Source organism: Sphaeramia orbicularis, chromosome 20 (assembly GCF_902148855.1).
Source record: "Sphaeramia orbicularis chromosome 20, fSphaOr1.1, whole genome shotgun sequence".
In the NCBI taxonomy this organism is placed as follows: Eukaryota; Metazoa; Chordata; class Actinopteri; order Kurtiformes; family Apogonidae; genus Sphaeramia; species Sphaeramia orbicularis.
Window position 1 is genome coordinate 43622002 of NC_043976.1, and position 21580 is coordinate 43643581.

A 21580-nucleotide genomic window follows, 5' to 3' on the forward strand; every position below is an offset into this window, starting at 1 on the left:
AATTTAGAATAAAAAAAATTCAGATACAAAACATTCAGATGCAAAAAATTCAAAAGCAAAAAATTCAGGTGCAAAAAATTCAGATCACACATCCGCACTGACCATCTTCCTACATCGGCGTCACATGACCAACCTAACGTAACTCGACTGGCTGGCTGTCGGTTCGACTTGAGACAGAATCGATTATTTATCCTTGGTGTCCTGGATGTGTGATCGGAATTTTTTGCGTCTGAATTTTTTGCATCTGAATTTTTTTATTCTAAATTTATGAACATAGTTGAATTCAGAGACAAAAAATTCCGATACTTAATTTCAGTGCAAAAAAATTCAGTGGTTGTTGAAATTCAAAATCTGATGAGAATGATTTACTTCCATAAAAATGGAGTTCAATGGAGTTCCGTAAAAGCCCAGTGTCAGACTTATTGGGATTTAACTCTTGAAAACAGTTTCATTAGTGCATTATTGCAGCAAAACGAGGACGGTTGAGTCTCTGTTCCTTTAGAATGACTTTTTCAGTGCATCCAGTAATCACAGCTTTCAGTCACCGTGGCAACCGTGGATGTACCCGAGTCGACAGTGCGTCAGTCCACCTTCTGATCCTCTGATTTTCTGCTTTTCCTCTCAGGCTGTTCTCAACTATGACATGTTTTTTGGTTTTTTATCTCGGGAACATTTTCATCTCGGCTCAAAACAAACAAAGTGTGAGGTCTGATCCAGCTTCCTGCGGTTGCCAGGCAACAGCAGCGGGTTGATTGGCAGCCGGAGACGGCAGACGGCAGATTGCTCGTTTTTTTTGTCGTTATTGGATGAAATTGGGGTGAGTGAGGAAATGAAATGTCTGTGTTTGAGTCTGACAGACGATGGAGCAGCTGAGAGGTCTGAAACCCACACCGGTGAGGCCACGCCCACCGCAGGAGGCGAAAAAAACAACCATTTCCAACAAACACTACGAATACTTTATCAAACACTACAAATACTGCGTCAAACACTACAAATAGTTTATCAAACACTACAAATACTGCTTCAAAAACTACAGATACTTCATCGGACACTACAAATACTTCATCGGACACTACAAATAATTCGTCAGACTCTACAAATACTTTGTCAAACACTAAAAATACTTCGTCAAACACTACAAATACTTTGTCAGACTCTACAAATACTTCGTTAAACACTACAAATACTTCATCAGACACTACAAATACTTCATCAAGCATTACAGATACTTCATCAAACACTATCTTATTTTTATTGTGTTCAGTTTTTGGTTTATGTTGTTCATGTTATTTATTATTTTGTTGATTTATTGTTCATTTTATTGATCGCTTTGACTGTTTTTAGTCATTTTGTTGCTTATTTTATTCTCTTTTTTTTTTTTTTTTAGTTCATTTTAGTTCATTTTTGCTTTTTTTCAGTCCAATCTGTCATTAACTGAACATAAACCCAGTGTGTCCATCCACTGTCATTGATCCAACTCCATGGGTTTGACTGGGGAATCAATGTAGTAGAAGATGACAGTGTTTCCACGGTAACTATGGAGCCTCTGAACGTCCAAATGGGTCATATCTAATGACCATGAAAAGATGAAGAACTGTATTTTACACCAATTATTGACATGTACTATTAGGATTAATGGATTACTAGTTATTAAACAGTTTAGACTGGTAGATGATTATTGTCAATGGAGGATGTTTGTGTCTCCCCTTTTTTAATGGGATCGTAGAACATTTAGTGTGAAAGAAACTGACCAAAAACAAGAACAGAAACACAGACAATATGATAAAATAGAAGACTTTTGAGTTCACTCAGTACTTCAACATTGATCTAAACTTCCCCAATGACATCAGGCCTTCCTCCAAAAACAATGAAATCTACTTTATGCCTTCAGATGTCTTTTTTATCAATACTTCACCCTCGGAAATGTCATGAATATGAAATCAGCAGCATTCAGATGGAGTTGATAAGGAATTTTACATTAAATCAGTGTTTGATGTTGTAATATTGACATCAGTGCGGCTGAAGGAACACACTCCATCTGATGTGGAGAAAAAAACCTCCTGTTGTTGATTCTGGGTTTACGTGGTTCATCTCATCCACTGCAGCAGCAGATGCTCATTTATGTTAAAATATGGACAATCCATCGACATCTACGGCCAAGAAACCAAGAAACCAGACTGGAGATGCTAATGTTGGAGATTCTGCAGCGTATAAACAGGGTTCTGTGCTGCAGACCCTGATAGAACATGGGAGGAGGACATCCACAGATCTACTACCAATATTAAAGTATTCAAACACACTGAAAATACTCCACTGATGGTCCTCCTGGTCCTGGTTGGACACGGAACACCAGACCGGGAGGTGTCCAGACCAGGTGGACCTCCTCATCCTGCTCCTCTGGATATGGAGGAGCAGCAGATCCACTAAGGCCTCATTTATGCTCTACGTCACAGGTGTCAAACATGCGTCCTGGGGGCCGAATCCGGCCCGCAAAAGGGTCCAATCCGGCCCCTGGGATGAATTTATGAAATGCAAAATTTACACTGAAGATATGAACAATCAAGGATGTTAAAATCATTTTAGGTCAATTCAATCTAAAAATGATCAGACCAGTAAAATACTGTCATAATAACCTATAAATAACCAAAACTGTAGATTTTTCTCTTTGTTTTAGTGTAAAAAAAAAAGTTAAATCACACAAATGTTTACATTTCCAGACTAGCCTTTTATTTAAAAAAAAAAAAAAAAAAATGTGAATAACCTGAAATGTCTTAAGAGAAGTATGTAGAATTTTAATAATATTCTGCCTGTTATTTAATGTTTTGTGTATTTGTAGATCCACTGTTATCTGTAAGTTGTGATGCAAATGTATAAATGATACATCAAGGCGTAAAATTGTTAACATTGCGCTTATTTTACTAAAGAATGTTCAGGTTGTGCATATTTGTTCGTGTTAAGTTTGAGTACAATTCCTAGATGTAAACATTTTCATTACGGAATTTTACTTTTTTCACTCAAAAGTTATTATTCTATTATTTCTATTATTTTCCTGGTCCGGCCCACTTTAGATCAGATTAGGCTGAATGTGGAACTGAACTAACATGACTTTGACAGCCCTGCTCTGCGTTAAAGACGCAGACGGAGCGTTCTGTTGTCCTCTACCTACATCACGTTCGTATTTCTGTCCGTTTTCCAGGACCTTATGGATGCGAACCCAGAAGGAGAATACGGAGCAGTACCACTGGGAACCACAGGGGGCAGTGTTGAGATTTGAAGAGAATAATTTCCATAAATAACAGAAACTTTCAAAGAGTGACTGTGTGAGTTGGTGAAAAACTACCGACATATTTATGAAAACTAGTCTTCTGAATGTTAACATTAGTAAACACTTCCACTGTTGTCGCCATGTTTGTTATTATTGACTTTCTTCTTCTTCTCAAAAAACTTTACTTCATCGTATTCGGCCAGTCTGTCATTAACCCTTTAATGCCAAACGTATCATATTTGATACATGAGTTTTGAAGCCCTCTACATGATCAGTGGGATATTTTTTGTCTTGAAAAACCTGATGTATACAATTAGATACAGGCAGTACACAGATAATCCACCAGGGGGAGGAGTTCATTCACCAGAGGCCTTTCCAGTGACACTACAAGACTGTCATTAATGAGGAAGGAGGAAGAACTGGGACCCTATTGAAAAGGAATTAACTATTTATTAGACATGTTTGTGTTAGATTATTTTTTTGTTTGTTCAAAAATAATATTTGAGCATTGAGACCTGATGGATCAAATATGATACAAAATTGAAACTCATACATGGAAATTGATAATTGAAAAAAATTGTTTTTGTTGTTCAGAAGGACTGATGTTGTGGGTTTGTCTTGACGGCAGGTTTCCATGGACGCATGGTGGTCAGGGACAGTGGTCTGGATTGGAAGACCAAAACTGGGTGGTTCTACTTTATAAGAGGGTGGGGTCCAACCATAGGGGATCAGACTCTGGAGTCTATGCCAGGGACTAGAGAGGAGAGTCCAGTTCGTAGGACTGTTTACTAGGACTGGACACTGGACTGCAGTCTGTTGTGAAGTACTTGTACCTGTTTAAGACCGTAACCATGAATCTAATCGAAAGTTCCAGAAGTCCTGAGTCTTGACTTTCATTCCAGATGGTTTATTTCCTCATGTGGAGCCGCTGAACGTCTGAGATGAACGACCGACCAGAGTTTCCCAAGAGTGTATTTTTTTCTGCGACCCGTGACCTGGTGTTGAAACCAGCGGATACTGAAGCCCAGATCTACAGTCAGCTGTTCTGTTTGGGCCTGCTCTGCTTCCTGCTCTGGATATTCAACTGTTCAACCATCTGAAGACCAGCAGAACCTGGACATGAACCAACAGATCAGCTGGGTTCGAGATTCAACGACCACAGCATCATTAGGTCTGGACGTCTGATGGTCTAAGGCACAGGTGTCAAACATGTGGCCTGGGGGCCTAATCCGGCCCACCAGAGGGTCCAGTCCGGCCCCTGGGATGAATCTGAAATGCAAAAATTACACTAACATATGAACAATCCTTTTAGTTCAGGTTCCACATTCAGACCAATTCAATCTGCAGTGGGTCAGAACCAGTCAAATACGATCAGAATAACAGAAATAATGACAACTCCAAATGTTTCTCTTTGTAAATGTAAATATTTTCATGTATTTACACTAAAACAAAGAATAATTGCACAAAAAATGTGAATAACCTGAAAAAATATGAACAACCTGAAATGTCTTAAGGGAAGTAAGTACAATTTTAACAATATTCTGTCTGTTATTAGATGTTTTGTGTGTTTGTAGATCCACTGTGATCTGTAAGTTCTAATGAACATGTGGAAATGATAAACTGAGGCAGAATAGTGTTAAAATTACACTTATTTTTTCAGTTTGTTCATGTTATTCACATTGTTTGAAAGGACAGTGTGTAGATGTAAACCTGTTCATAATGTAAATTTACTTTTTTCACTCTTAATACATAGAGAAAAGTTTGGAGTTGACATTATTTATTTATATATTATGTTATTATTTTACTGGTTCATCCCACTTTAGATCAAATTTAGCTGAATGTGGAAAAAATAAGTGTAATTTTAACACTATTCTGCCTCAGTTTATCATTTCCACATGTTCATTAGAACTTACAGATCACAGTGGATCTACAAACACAAAACATTTAATAACAGACAGAATATTTGGTAAAATTGTACTTACTTCTCTTAAGACATTTCAGGTTCATATTTGTTCAGGCTATTCACATTTTTTGCAAAATTAGACTTTGTTTTAGTGTAAATACATGGAAATATTTACATTTACTAAGAGAAACATTTGGAGTTGTCACTTTTTCTATGTTACTATGATAGTGTTTGACTGGTCCTGCCCACTTTAGATCATTTTGGTCTGAATGTGGAACCTGAACTAAAAGGATTGTTAATATCTTTGTGTAATTTTTGCTTTTCACAAATTCATCCCTAGGGCCGGACTGGACCCTTTGGCGGGCCGGATTTGGCCCCCGGGCCGCATGTTTGACACCCTTGTGTTAGAACAAACCAGTTAAAGTTCATCTGTCACAGTCTTCTCATTTAAGCTTCATTTTCTAAACGTGATGAACCTGACGAAGCCTTTTTCCTCCACATGCTCTTTGTCACTTCAGTGTTTGCAGCCTGTTCTTCTTCAACTTCACTCTGTTATTTGCCTTTAATCCTGTTTTTTTTTTTTTTCTTTTGATAAAACAGCTGCAGACTCTTTGCTTCACCTCTTGTCATTTTAACTTCAGTGTAAACCTGTCACTCAAACGGCTTCAAGTGTCGGCTGAAACAGTGTTTCATCGCCGGCCCTTTAATCCGACGGGGTCGAAGGTCTGAGGATGATCCGACAGGAAGGACGAGGATTGACGAGGCTTTACCTCAGGTTATTTCCACACCTGAAGCCGCCAGGACAAGCCTGAACAACGGACGCAAAAGAAAGCTGAGCAGTAATCCGCTAAATCGTGTCAACAACAGCAGGATTACCTGTCAGTCAGTGAACACAACACTGAGCTTTGTTTTCAGCAAGGGTCTAATAGTTTTGGATTTTTCATTCTAGTTTAGTTGTATTTAGTTTGGACTTTTTTTCTCTAGTTCAGTCAGTTTTAATTAGTTTTTAGAGCAGATTCGCTAGTTTTTATTAGTTTTCATTTTTTTCTAAATGCTTAGTTTTAGTTTAGTTGTAGTTCAGTCGTCTCTTTTCTCTTCTTCTCTGTCGTCGTATTCAAATAAATCCCAGACAGGACTCTGCTGCTTTCTCCCAACTTTAGTCTCCATGTTTCCAGGTAGAGTGGGGACCAGAAGACGACTGGAAACCACAAGTGAACACAAGTGACGGACCAAAAAGTGTCATATGGTGCCGCTAGCTAAAATTGCTAGAGCGAAATAAATCGCTTTCGTATCAATCCGACATTGACAAAGACAAAAACGAAGGGAATTTTATCTATAATTTTTAAATGCTTTAATTAGTTTTGTAAACACACAATACAGATTCAGTTAGTTATCGTTTTTTTTCTTGTAATCATAGTTTTTATTTATTTCAGTTAACGAAAATGTTTTTTCAGTTCTAGTTTTGGTCATTTCGTTAGTTTTCGTTAATGATAATAACCTTGGTTTTCAGCTCAGAAAACCTCCGCTTGTGCATCTGTCCTGGATTACAACTGTCCAGGAACACAAAACCTCCACTTTCCCTCTGTCTGCGTTTTCGTTTCGTTTTCCAGACGGAGACGGATGAAGCAGCCGAGCGCCGTTAGTTCACAAAACATGCTGAGTTTGTTGACTTTGGATCTCAGTGTTTATTTGGGATTTCATCAGTTTCCACTTTGGATCTGGGAGAAGTTTAATATCAGGAGGGAGGGCGACGTCGCAGTCTGTGGGATGGAAAACGGATTACTCTGGGAATCTGTGTTTGTTTCCTAAAACCAGCTGCTTCTTCTGCTTCTGGACTTTGAAAATACGAGTGGTGAAGGAGTGAAGTTACAGGCTGATCCCCTCATAAACCCACCACGTCCATATATGGACAAGACATAGCATGAGTACATCATGTTTAATCTGGGCTCTTTACTCCGACCAGCCCCAATATTTACATTTTTACTGATTCTTCAATAAATGCACTTTTCCATGTGATGCAGTGGGACGGAGTTCGGACTGTGTTTCTGTAAGAACGGACCATTTGACATCAGCTAAAACACCGAACTGAACAGGATCCAGATTTCACCACCAGGTATCATGATCGACTCCGCAGCAAGGTTATTATCGTTAACGAAAACTAACAGAATGATGAAAACTACACTCAACAAAAATATAAACGCACCACTTTTGTTTTTGCTCCCATTTTTCATGAGCTGAACTCAAAGATCTAAAACTTTTTCTCTGTACACAAAAGGCCTATTTCTCTCAAATATTGTTCATAAATTTGTCTAAATCTGTGTTAGTGAGCACTTCTCCTTTGTCCTTTGCTGAGATAATCCATCCACCTCACAGGTGTGGCATATCAAGATGCTGATTAGACAGCAGGATTATTGCACAGGTGTGACTTAGGCTGGCCACAATAAAAGGCCACTCTAAAATGTGCACTTTTACTGTATTGGGTGGTCCAGGGGGGTCAGAAAACCAGTCAGTATTTGGTGTGACCACCATTTTCCTCACACAGTCTTCTTCATGAATTCTCTGAAACAGCTTTGGAGATGGCTTATGGTAGAGAAATGAACATTCAATTCACAGGCAAAAGCTCTGGTGGAGATTCCTGAAGTCAGCATGACCAGTGCATATTCCCTCAAAACTTGTGACATCTGTGGCATTGTGCTGTGTGATAAAACTGCACATTTTGGAGTGGCCTTTTATTGTGGCCAGCCTAAGGCACACCTGTGCAAAAATCCTGCTGTCTAATCAGCATCTTGATATGCCACACCTGTGAGGTGGATGGATTATCTCAGCAAAGAAGAAGTGTTCACTAACACAAATTTAGACAGATTTGTGAACAATATTTGAGAGAAATAAACCTTGTGTGTGCACAGAAAAAGTTTTAGATCTTTGAGTTCAGCTCATGAAAAATGGGAGCAAAAACAAAAGTGGTGCGTTTATATTTTTGTTGAGTGTAGAATTGTGAAAACATTTTCGTTAACTGAAATAAATAAAAACTATAATTAAAAGAAAAAAAACGATAACTAACTGAAACTGTATTGTGTGTTTACAAAACTAACTAAAACGGAAAAAAATTATGGATAAAATTCCCTTCGTTTTCGTCTTTGTCAGTGTCGGATTGATATGAAATCAGTTTATTTCGCTGTAGCAATTTTAGCGAGCAGCACCATACGACACTTTTTGCTCCGTCACTTGTGTTCACTTGTGGTTTCCAGTCGTCTTCTGGTCCCCACTCTACCTGGAAACATGGAGACTAAAGTTGGGAGAAAGCAGCAGAGTCCTGTCTGGGATACCTGATGGGAAAACTAATAAAAAGTTACAAACCTGCTCTAAAAACAAATTAAAATGAACTGAATTACAGAAAACAAACCCTCAAAACTAAAGAAAACTAAACTATAATGAAAAATCCAAAACTATTAGAACCTTGCTCCGCAGACGCTCCCAGGTTGAACGTACAGCGTCGTCTGTAGAAGTTTCGTTTGTCCAGGTCATCGCTGATGTTCAGTCGTTTTCCGAAGTTCAACCAGATTAGTTTTTACTCTTGAACATGCTTCGCTGAGAACAGATGAAGTTTCTTGGATAAAAGACAAAACCAGATGAACTTCGAAAACAGCCGACTATAATGAGACGTCGGAGCCTTGAATGAGTGCGTGCAGACTCCAGTCCACTTGGTGGCGCTAATGCTCCTGTAGGAGTGAAGCAGCTCTGTCATCTGTTCAGAATAGGGATGCAAATTATTGATTAATCCATTAATCATTAGTTGGTTGACCTTATCGATTGATTAACGATTAATTGATAAGCGGCAATTTTCCTGAGAACCTGAATTTGTTTTTCAATACGATCTATAAGAATAAAAGCTAAGTATTGTTTCTATATTTGTTTCTATACTAGATTTTTTTTTTTTTTTTTTTTTTTTTACTTTTTTTTAATCCAGTGTTCCAAGTTGTATTGATTGATTTATTTACTTATTTATTTTCACATAAATTTGTACATTTCCATTTAGACATTTTTCAGTGAATATTCATGTTTCATGTCAGAGTTTCTGAAATGAATTTTCTCTTCTCCAACAATGTTCAAATCTTTGTCCTATAAATATCCGATTTTTTTTATTTTACCTTGATAAATGTAACACAGGGTTCTCAGAAAATACAAATTTGTTCCCCTAAATTTACAACTTTCCAACTTTTTTTCCTTTCAAATGTACGGCGTTATAAATTCAGGATATGAGTCATTCTCTTGTAAATTTGTGATTTTTTTCTTGTTCACTTATGACTGTAAAATTTCAGAGATTAGACTGGAATATAAAAGTTCTATTTTCCATGAAAGTGCAGGTTTTTAGTCTGACAACATCACATTTAATGGAGGAAGGAGGACGTCTGTAAAATCAGTCTCTAAACCTCCATAAACCGGATGTTTCCTGTCCGTGTAACTTCAGCGACAGAGGAGTAAAAAAAACAGCAGAAAAGAAGAGGATGAACGACGACGTTCAGAGAAAAGAAAGAAAAACACAAGAGACGCAATGGAAAAGAAGCAGAGATGAAGGAGAAACAGGTCCAGGAAGGACAGAGTTTGAAGAAAACAGTGTTTTATCAGCGTTTTCCCACAGGAGATAAAACCTGAGGCCATTAAAGGCTATTGACCCACGGCTGTTTTTCTGAAACCTGGAACAAACAGTCGAACAGACGCGAAACATTCAGTCATTACAGGACGACCGCGCTGACTCTCAGACCATTAACTGGAAACTGGAACCATTTTACATTCCTGCAAATCAACCAATCAGCAGACTCCTTGAATGGACAGGAGATCCATCAGTAACGTTGAACTTTTAACCCTTAAAGACCCAAACAGCCACCGCTGACACAAACCATCTGCAGATCTGAACTGTTTAATTCCTGTTGATCCATTAATCCGATCAATACGTGTCAATAATTGGTGTAAAATACAGTTCTTCATCTTTTCATGGTCATCAGATATGACCATATTTGGACGTTCAGAGGCTCCGTAGTTACCATGGAAACACTGTCATCTTCTACAACATTGATTCACCAGTAAAACCCATGGAGTTGGATCAATGACAGTGGATGGAGATACTGGGTTTTTACCTCCGCCAAGGAGGTTCTGTTTTTACCGGTGTCCGTCTGTCTGTCCGTCTGTCAGTCTGTCCGTCCGTCCGTCCGTCTGTCTGTCTGTCTGTCCATGAGATGCCACAGTTGTATCTTTAATACAGGGGTTGAACAAAATAATGGAAACGCCTTAAAAAAATCAACAAAATATAATTTAATATGGTGTAGGTCCGCCTTTTGCGGCAATTACAGCCTCAATTCTCCGAGGTATTGATTCATACAACTTGTGAATTGTTTCCAAAGGAATTTTCAGCCATTCTTCAGTTAGAATACCCTCCAACTCTTTTAGAGATGATGGCGGTGGAAATCGACGTCTTACTTGAATCTCTAAAACTGACCATAAATGCTCAATAATGTTGAGGTCTGGGGACTGTGCCGGCCATACCAGATGCTCAACTTCATTCGAATGTTCCTCATGCCATTCTTTAACAATTCTAGCTGTATGGATTGAGGCATTATCATCTTGAGGTGAAGGTGTTTCCATTATTTTGTCCAACCCCTGTATATCGGATTGGAGATGCTGTATCCAGATGCGTATCGTATCGGCCTGAAAACTAAGATTCTCGACCCTAATATAAACACAGACTGGGTTAAGAACAGGCTCAGATCCGTTCTGTTTTAGTTGGAGTTGAATGAACTCCTGCCTTTATGGACTCAGTGAATATTCGACTCTATATCTGATACTTTTGTGTTTGGTGGTGGTGGGGGGGTGGACTCACCAGTCTGTGCAGGATCCTCTTGCTCTTGTCGTCGGTGCAGTAGTCGGACATGATGCTCCGATGGACCAGAACCAGCCCGTTGAGGAACAACCAGGAACCGAACCAGAGCAGAGCGAAGACCAGCGTCCCCCGACGGGACCAGAGCCTGAGACCCAGCCACCGGAGCAGGCACAGACCCCCGGCCCGGCCCCCCCCTCCAGGAACCAGGCCTCCAGGGACCATTGTCAGGCTCTGGACTGAGGCCTTCAGGAGACCAGATCCAGAAACCGTCCAGGTCCTTCAGGAGACCGGATCCAGAAACCGTCCAGGTCCTTCAGGAGACCGGATCCAGAAACTGTCCTAGGTCCTTCAGGAGACCGGATCCAGAAACTGTCCTAGGTCCTTCAGAGACCGGATCCAGAAACCGTCCAGGTCCTTCAGGAGACCGGATCCAGAAACCGTCCAGGTCCTTCAGGAGACCGGATCCAGAAACTGTCCTGGTCCTTCAGAGACCGGATCCAGAAACCGTAGATCCTCAGAAGGTTTGTCAGCTGTTGTTTCAGACTGAACTTTAATGTCCTTTGTGAACGAGCTCTGCTAACGTTAACGAAGGTTTTATTAAACACCTGTTCAGCTTTAATTTGCTTTATTGAGGTTAATTAATCTTTTAGTATGAACTTATAAACTTTCAAGTTACTTATTGAAGTAAATAAGTAATTCATTTTACACTTTTATTAACAGTAAACTCACTTTATTAAACCATAAGCATTTAAAATGATATGAATGAAATTTTCCAAATGGACAAATTTTTGCCAAATTTGGGACAGTGGATTAAGTTTGTATCCTGTAGCCGCCCAGAATTTGTATCATTCCTCTAAAAATGTCTTCTTTATAATCTCCCTGTCTTTGTTCTTTGCTTATGTTTTACTTTGTGATCTAATCCAACTTTATTTATAAACTTTAAAACAACTGCTGTGGACCAAAGTGCTGAACAGAAGAATAATTAATTATTAATAATGTTTAAAGAACCCAGAGGTATTGAAAGCTGATTGTTTTTTTTTTAAGTGAGAAATACCAAAACTGTAAGCACTCAGTTCATATGTTAGTTTAGTTTTTTAGTTTTTTTATTTTCTGTTTGTCACTATTGTTTGTATAAAATAAGAAATACAAAAAGGACTCTAATAGATATCATGTGTATGAATGGCAAAGCTGAGATATCTTGCTCCTTTTCTGATAAAAAACAAAACATAAAAAAAAATTAAAATAAAATGATATGAATCAGTCTTGAACTACACACTTACTACCTTTATTTTGCTTTATTAACCTTAGTAAAACATTTATTAACTACTTATCGATGTTAAGTTGCCTTATTAAGGCTACTTAAACCTTATTATGCACTTAATAGTGGTTTATTATGTCCTTATTAATATTAATTTCTTTTAAGAGCTGAAATGATTAATCGACGATTAATTGACTCAAAAAAAAAAGATCATTCAACCACAATTCTCCTGAATCAAAGCTTTATTTCCTTCATTTCTCTGCTGTTAAACATTGGTTCCACTGTTGTGTTTCACACAGACGCTTATTGTGACGCACAAAGAAGCTTCCATTCAGGAAAACTGCAATAGAATATTTCTCTTCAATCAATTCGAGTCGATTAATGGAGTCGTGAATTTTTGCATTCGCTTCAAGCACCTAATCGATTAATCGGTTGCAGCTCTAATTTCTTTTAATATCGCTAAGTAGGTCCTTTATTTTGCACTAATGCCGATGTGCTTTATTATGCAGTTATTACCTTTATCAACGTTAGTAAAACCTTTATTATGTGCTTATTAACAGTGAACTTTAACCATATTATGCACTTTTTAAGCTGTAACTTAGATTTTTGCCGTTCGGTCACAAACGTGTCCAGAGCTAATGTGAAAAATCTGATTTAAAGTCTTGAAAATGGTGCAAAATTAACGTTAAAATCTGAGCTCATCCAGTGTTTGGCCGTAACTTTGGAGCTGAGGTTGGAAATAATCGGAGTGAATGTCGAACTAAAGGGGTTTTTTTGTGGATGTTTTAAAGGTGCAGACGGAGCCAAAACAGAACCAGATCCTTTTGGGTTCAATAATACCGCCGTTTGTTCCTCCATGAGTTAAAAGCCTAATGTTTAAGCGACACTGTTTGTTCTGAAATCACTTAAAAGTTCATTATAATTCGCTGTTTTCATCCAGGATCCAAACAGTGACTGTGGTCCGGTTAAACCTCTGTGGTCCCGTTTACACTGATTAAAGGCTTTTCACTGTAAAACTGCAGCATTTTCCCCAAAAACAACACACCGAGGAGTTGAATCTACGCCGCACAACATCAGCAGCCCATCAAAAAGCAAACAGTGAGGAAGACCGCCATCCAAAACCCAAAACCCAGGCCCGGTCCGACCTCCAGCGCCACTCGGAAACGCCATTTGTTTGTTTGTCCGCGCTCAGACCGGACCGTTTCATGTCCGACCCGACGACCACACATTTCCCCTCAGGTCGGAATGACAGGAAACAGGAAGGAACTGAATCTGTGTCCTGGGGTTTCCTCCAGAGAAAAGACCAGAAAGACCTTCAGAAGACGAGTTCTGGAGACGACGAACGAATGAACGAAGACAAAAAAAACTTTGGCTGATGTTGGAAAATGGACGATGTTTGACGGAAATCTGTAAGAAAAGAAGAAAAAGAAGTTTAGATCCAAAAACTCAGACAGTTAGGAGTTATTTTAGTCCTTTTCCTGTTTGACACAGTCTTTGTATTTTACTTGCTTTAGTATTTATAATGTTATTCAAATTATCTAAATAATTGGAAAAAAAGTGCTTTAAAAACACTTATGTTAGGACGCTGGTGTGCAGATTTAGTGAGTGAATGTGACGTTTCCTCTTGTAAATGTCCTCCTTTATTCTCAGGGAACGTCTGTGTTTTTCTCATGCATTTCGGACTTCATCTTCATAGTTTGACTTCTCCATCCAGATGGACTGAAGTCACTGAACATTATCACATTATATTTTTATCATCTTCTTCTCAGTCACTTAAGAGTCTGAACTTTACTGATTGAAGTTTCTCTTTCAGTTTGTGTGTTGTTTTTTTTTATCCCAATGCTTTAAACTTGTTAAACTTGCCTAACAGCGTCTCGACAAATGTGGAAATGCACAAACTGACTGACTGAAAAACCCAACGAAAGCCACTGGTGTGTCCTGGAGTTAGCGCCTCACAGACTACAGAACAAACGTCAGACGGATGGAAATCAGAGTCTGGAAAGATTTCAGAGACGACCAATGAACGTCTGCACCAGAGGTGTTCTCTGTCAGACTGCAGTGGAAGCTCAGCTTCCCCTAAAATGACTCCAATTAAATGCTCAAATCTGTTCAGTTGTGTTGACATTTCATTGACTCCAAATGTGTTGGAACACGTTCATCTCTCAGACCAGTTGGTTCAGAATCAGTTTGATCCCAGATCAGTGGACTGGATGTTGTTCACTTCTCCTCCATTCCCGTGTCTGTGTTTTCTCCTCCATCTCTGCTCAGTGCATTTGTCCGTAGACGCTCAGCGTCCATGCACTTCAATGGGACTGAGTGGAACTGGTTTTTTCATTGACTCTAAACTGGACGCTAATTGGATAAATGACACCATGTTGTCCCGCCCCCGGACGCTCAGCGTCTCTGGGGGTGAATGGAGCTGTGGGCGGAGCTTGGCTGGGCTGGACGCTGAGCTTCCATGTGCTGATTGGAGGATGGGTCTAAAGGCTGAATCCCATTTGATTGACAGCTGTTTTCAGATCTGCTCCTTCACTGACAGTTCAGTTTAATACCGTCACACATTCTGCTGGGAAATCAGAGAAACCACTGCCAAATTAGTGGTTCATTTCTTGCACTGTAAATACACAAATCACAAGGAACGGAGGGACGAATTTATGTTTAAATAACTTGACAATTTTTTTGATGTAAGTCGACAATGAGCTTCCCCTGTCTGAAGACGAGCAGCCGCCACTGATCTGCATAAAAGGAAAATGAAGAAGAGAAGAGATCTGTGAAGGATGAAGAACAGGGAAACAAACATCTGGACCAAAGACTGAATAAGACCGACTTTATTCTTTCACTTAAACCAGGGTTCTCAAACATGCGGCCCGAGGCCCAATTGCGGCCCGCCAACTTCTGTTTTGTCAACATTTAGTAAATATTGGTAAAGTTCTGCGCAGACGTACGATGGAAAAGTGTCAGAGAAATTCAAATAAAGAGTCTGACAGAGTCTGGAGGTTTCTGACCTAAACGACCATCTGAGCCTGAGAAAAATAGATGAAGCAGAACTGTGATGTCTGAAACTGACAAAGACGTGGAACAAAACCCTGAATAAAGTTGGAGTTTCAGAGCGAGTCTTCAGCCTTTTCCAGTGTTGACTCTGAACTTCACTGATCAAAGTTTTCCTCTCAGTTGTATTTTTTATTATTTTTTTTTTAGCTACTTAATTTTTAACTTCTCCCTCTGAGTTTTGTGTCATTACAGAAAAACTAATAAATCTTGACTTTTTTTCCCCACAGTTCACGGCGGGTTGCTGATGGGTTGCTGCTCTGAAACCCGTCTGATGTTCGGAGGTTCGCAGATGTTGTTTGAGTTGTGCAGATTGGCTGACGCATCCAGAGCGACGGCGTCCAGCTCTTCGGGCCGTGGCTCAGATTCCTCATGAGGCTGCGGTCGCTTTCACTGAAACATCCAAAACCACCAGGGAGGGGAAACGATGGAAAAAGCAGATCCTCGCCAGCGTCGCATTCAGAAGATGATGAAATCAGAAAGAGGCTCAGAGGTGGAGGTCTACGAGGAGCGTTTATCTGCTGTTTTCCACCAGGTTTTCCACTAAAGGTCTCAAACTCCTGTTCTTTCAGGTTCCACATTCAGCCCGATTTGATCTGAAGTGGACCGAACCAGTAGAATAATAACGGAATAACCGGTAAATAATGACAACTGCAAAATTATGTCTGTGTTTTAGTGCAAAAAAACCCATTAAATTATGTAAATACTTACTTTTATAAACTATCCAAACAAAAAAGATGTGAATAACCTGAAAAAACTGAAATTTCTTAAGAAAAATAAGTGCAATTTTAACAATATTCTGCCTCATCTTATCATTTCTCCATGTGCATTATGGAACAGATCTACAAAGACACTAAACACTGAGGAACAGGCAGAAAATTATTTATTTTATATATTAATGACATATGTGATATATCAAAGATAATGCAGTTTATTTTGTTCGCGGATGATACGAGCTTTCTTTGTTCAGGAGATGATTTAAAAACGTTAGTACAGAAAATAAAGAATGAGATGGTTCAACTCAAAAAATGGTTTGATATAAACAAATTATCTGTGAATTTGAATAAAACTAAGTTTATGGTGTTTACGAATAGAAAAAAGGAAGAACATGTTTCATTGTCTATTAATGGGGTTATGATTGAGAAGGTTTCAGAATTTCATTTTTTGGGTGTAATAGTGGACGATAAATTAACATGGAAGCCACATACTGCTGGTGTTTTAAAAAAGGTGTCTAAAAATATTTCTGTATTGAGTAAAGCAAAATATGTGTTGGATTATAAAGCAATGAGAATGTGATATTGTTCACTTATTCTGCCATATTTGAGTTATTGTACTGAAGTGTGGGGTAACACACACGAGGAACACAGAACCATTGTTTTTATGACAGAAAAGAGCAAAAAGATGAATGTATAATGTTAACTTCAGGGAACATACAAATGAGTTGTTTATTAAATCAGGATTGTTTCAGTTTGAAGAATTAGCTGAATTAAGGACATCGTTGATTGTCTTTAGAGCGAGAAACGGACTTTTGCTGCAAATTTGCAGAGATTATTTGTTTTAGTATGACAGGTTGAAGAACACAGAAGGAGGTTTAACTTGAAACAGTGAAGGGTTCGAACTAATGTGAAGTAAATGTGTGTTTGTGTTGTGGCTGTCAGGATGTGGAATTCTTTGGCAGTGGAAGAGAAGAGCTGGACAAATGTTTTTCAGTTTAAGAGGTTGGATAAGGAAAGAATAGAGAAGCTTTATAAAAGCATGGAATGAAATAATTGAACTTATGGATGTTGGATTTGTTTTATTTGCATTGACTCTCATGTAAACTGTTTACTGTAAAAGGTGTAACGGCAACTTATCTGATGGAAGCAGATGCTTCAAGAAAGGGGCAGGTATTAGAAGTTTTCTTCATCCTGCTCAATCATTTAGATTGGAATGAATGAATAAAATGAAAAATGAATGAAATGAAAAAGAGTTCAAATTGGGCAGAATTTTCTTCAGACATTTCAGGTTGTTCATATTTGTTCAGGTTATTCACATTTTATTGTTACAGGAGAGTTTGTAAATGTAAATATTTTCATCATTTTATGTTATTTTTTGCACTAAAACAAAGACAAAAATTTGAAGTTGTCATTATTTCTAGACATAATGTAATATTTTTCTCACATCAAACCTGTACGGTCTGTGTGTGGAACCTGAACTAAAGTGAGTTCCACAGCCTGGACTGTGGAGTTTTTACACTTTGTGAATTCATCCCAGGGGTCAGACTGGAACCTTTGGTGGACCGCATTTGGGCCCCGGCCCGTATGTTTGAAACCCCTGGTCTACAGCGTTTATCAGACTTCAAACCGTTCAGTCTCAATAATCGACTATAACTCTGCTTGTTAGAGTTAATTATCGTCATAGGATGTACCATCTATTAACTGTCATAGGAGGACAGAACATCAGAAAACCACCGTGAATGGAATCCATGTGTGCTGTTGAATCAATAGGAATCTGTCGTTTTCATCGAGTTCTTCTTCATACGTTACAGATGGAGAAAACACACTGTATTCAAATTTCATCAGTCATGTTTACCTTTTCTAAAGCCATCGTACTTCTGTCCACGATGATCACTTTATACAATATATATTGTTTTCATATAGATCTAAGACAGTGTTTTTCAACCTTAGGGTCACCTGAAATTCCAAAGGGAACGCCTGAAATTTCTAGTAATTGATCAAAAACAAACAAAAAAAAAAACTTACCATTAAAAAATCTGTGTTGAGTTGACAGAGCCAATCCCAATCCATAGCACTTATTAAATCCCTTATCTTTAATTTATTAACACTCATTAGATCCATTATTATGCACTTATTAAATCCTTTATCATTCACTTTAAGACTCATCAAATCCCATATTATGTTTAATTATTAACATTAAACCCTTATATTTATTAATCTGTAACTAGTGAAATCATAGTTTTATTAACGTTAATAAATCGTTTGCATTTATTAAAAATTTTCATCTTAATTTTATTCACGTTTATTATTAACAGAAAATCCTGCTTTAATAAGTTCCTTCTACAGATTGTTCTTCTTTATATTCTTATTTTCAGGTGCTTGTACAAAGTACAATTTATTTTCTTTGTTCTGGAACCGTTTGTTAACCCTTAACTAAGTATCGACTAAGGGTTTTATTATCCTTAACTCTGACTAATCCCCCAGAACTAACAGGATTATCTCGACTCACTCTTCACAAATCCATCATCTTGAACCAAACACAAGCCGACGTCTGTCCGTTAATGCAATTATTATTTAGACTTTTTAAATCCTTTATTGTGCGTTTGTTAACACTCATTCAATCCCTTATCATGTACTTATTAACATTTAGTGAATCCTTTACTCTCCACTTACTTAGACTTATGAAATCTTTTACTCCAACCTTATTAAATCCCTTATCTTGAACTTGTTAACACTCATTAAATCCTTTATTATGCACTTATTAATGCTTATTAAGTCCTTTGTCACCTTCTTATTAACACTTAGTGAATCCTTTATTATCCACTTATTTAGACTTACTAAATAGATAATGCTTATTAACATTAAACCCTTTATATTTAATAATCTGTAACTAGTGACATCCTAGTTTTATTAACGTTAATAAATCTTTTACATTTATTAAAAATTTTCATCTTAATTTTTTTCGCGTTAATGAATTCTTTATTATGTAATTATTAACAGAAAATCCTGCTTTAATAAATTCCTTCTACAGATTGTTCTTCTTTCTGTTCTTATTCGTATGATTTAACGTTCGTTTTCTTTGTTCTGGAACCGTTCATTAACCCTTAACTAAGTATGGACTAAAGGTTTTCTTATCCCTTATTAACACTTATTAAATCCTTTACTGTCCACTTATTCAGACGTATTAAATCTTTTACTTCACACTTATTAAATCCCTTATCTTGAACTTGTTAACACTTATTAAATCCTTTATTATTATTAACTTCTTATTAAATCGTATATTATGGACTTATTAGCACTTATTAAATCCCTTATCTTGAACTTGTTAACAGTCATTAAATCTTTTACTTTGCACTTAAGACATATTAAATCCTTTATTACACGCCTGTTAATGCTTTTTAAATCATTGGTTATATTCTTATTGGTATGATTTAACGTTCGTTTTCTTTGTTCTGGAACCGTTCGTTAACCCTTAACTAAGTATGGACTAAGGGTTTTGCCATCCCTTAACTCTGACTAATGCCCCAGAACTAACAGGATTATCTCTACTCACTCTTCAGAAATCCATCATCTTGAACCAAACACAAGCCGACGTCCGTCCGTCAACGCAACAGGTGTCGGAGTCCAAAGTAAATCCACATCCAGGGTCCGTCCAGACCTCACCCCCCCACCCAAGAGGGTCCTTCCTGGATCCTGGACTCTGCAGAACCCGGATCCCAAAGTCGGTGTTATCTCCTCAGCTTCACCTTCTCCCGAGTCGGATGAATTATGCGGAGAACCCTCCGGAGTCTAATCCTTCAAAGACCTGAAGCCTTCAGGGTGTGGAATCCAAAGCTCCAGAACCAGGACTACAAATGAACCGGGTCTGGTTTATCTTCAGACGTCCAGAGCCTGGGTCAAAAAAAAACTCCACGAAGGAACCGTCAGTCCTTCATTTGTCCAGATTCTTCAAGTCATTCAAGTTCTTCTTTTTTCATGTAATAGAAGACGTGTTTATTTATCTCCAAAATAATCCTTAAATCCACTTGGTCTTCTGCTGATGTTCCTTTAGTTCCAGATCTGCAGTTTTCAGCCTTTTGGACCAGAACCTCCTTCATGCAGGTCTGGTTCTAGTCTTCAGAACTTGACTGTTCTTCTTGAAGTTTATTTGATCGTCCTTAAAGATGAAACCTGTTGTATTTTTGCAGTTTCTTGGGGTTCTAGTGTCTGAATCCAGGATCAAATCCATCCAACCTTCAGGAGGAACATCTCAGAAGAACCTTCAGCCTTTTTGCACCAGAAAACAGTAGATTTCACCGTGACACGAGTTGATTCAGTCTGTCTTTCTTGGTCCAGATGAAGACGTTAAAGTGGTTTTCTTTTCCAGATGCTGATGGACCGGGTTCAGGATCTGGTCTGGATGCAGGACCAGGTTCTGGATCCGGTCTGGATGCACGACCGGGTTCAGGATCCGGTCTGGATGCAGGACCAGGTTCAGGATCTGGTCTGGATGCAGGACCGTGTTCAGGATCTGGTCTGGATGCAGGACCGGGTTCAGGATCTGATCTGGATGCAGGTTTTCCATGAACTTGTCTTTTCCAGGTGAGAAACTGAACAGAAATCTGAAAGTCAGCAGGTCTGTCTGATGGGGAAGATGATGTGGGACTACTTCACCAGGACCAGGACTGGGACCAGGACCAGGAGCAGGATCAGGACTGGCAGCGGGAGCAGACGATCATCAGGGCAGCAGAGCGTCAGGTCTGTAAACCCTGAGTGTGAACTGTCAGGCATCGAACACAGAGACTGATCTGAGCTCCTTCCACTGGCTCGACCAGAGCCCGACTGAGAGAGAGAGAGAGAGGGAGAGAGAGAGAGAGGAGAGAGAGGGGAGAGAGAGAGGAGAGAGAGAGAGAGGGAGAGAGAGAGAGAGAGAGAGAGGGAGAGAGAGGGAGAGAGAGAGAGAGGAGAGAGAGAGAGAGGGAGAGAGAGAGGAGAGAAAGCGGGAGAGAAGGAGAGAGGGGGAGAGAGAGAGACGGAGAAAGAGAGACAGAGAGAGACAGGAGAGAGTGAAAGAAACAGAAGGAGAGAGAGAGAGAGAGAGAGAGGAGGTGTGTGTGTGTGTGTGTGTGTGTGTGTGTGTGAGTCTGTGAATGCTGTTGTGTCAGTGTGTGTCAGTGTTGTGTGTCTGCATGTATGTTGTTTTGTGTGTGTGTGTGTGTGTGTGTGTTGTCTCTGTCATGTGTCAGTGTGTCTGTACATGTTATGTCTGTTGTGTGTTTGTGTAAGTTGTTGTGTGTCTGTGTGTGTATGTTGTTGTGTGTCTGTGTGTGTATGTTGTTGTGTGTGTGTGTGTGTGTGTCAGTCCTGTTCCTCTTCTCTGTTGTTGTTGTTATCTTCTGTCTTTTCCTTTTTGTTTTGTGCGTTTGTGTTGTCGTGGTTAATAAGCTCCTCCCCCTGGGCCGTTACCACGGCAGCCAGTCTGTACTCAGGTAAAAGCCTCGGAGGTCGTCGGCGTGTCGAAACAAACGCCAACGAG

General features: G+C 38.9%; 2 protein-coding genes and 1 long non-coding RNA gene across 4 annotated transcripts in view; all 3 read right to left on the reverse strand.

Moving 5' to 3' along the window:
- Positions 1-11992, reverse strand: part of LOC115411377 (divergent protein kinase domain 1C-like) — a 46702-nt gene extending 34710 nt beyond the window's left edge. Inside the window, exon 1 of the mRNA XM_030123488.1 lies at positions 11044-11992. Within this exon, the coding sequence (XP_029979348.1) occupies positions 11044-11265 (222 nt within the window). The 5' untranslated portion in view covers positions 11266-11992. The remainder of the gene's footprint in view (positions 1-11043) is intronic.
- LOC115411376 (tubulin beta-5 chain) overlaps positions 1-21580 on the reverse strand; it is a 287981-nt gene that overhangs the window by 246753 nt on the left and 19648 nt on the right. The window lies entirely within an intron of this gene.
- Positions 13482-20871, reverse strand: LOC115411386 (uncharacterized). Its single transcript, XR_003934202.1, has 2 exons — positions 19619-20871; positions 13482-13708 (listed from the first exon to the last, which is right to left on the reverse strand). It is a non-coding gene; the product is annotated as an uncharacterized LOC115411386 (long non-coding RNA).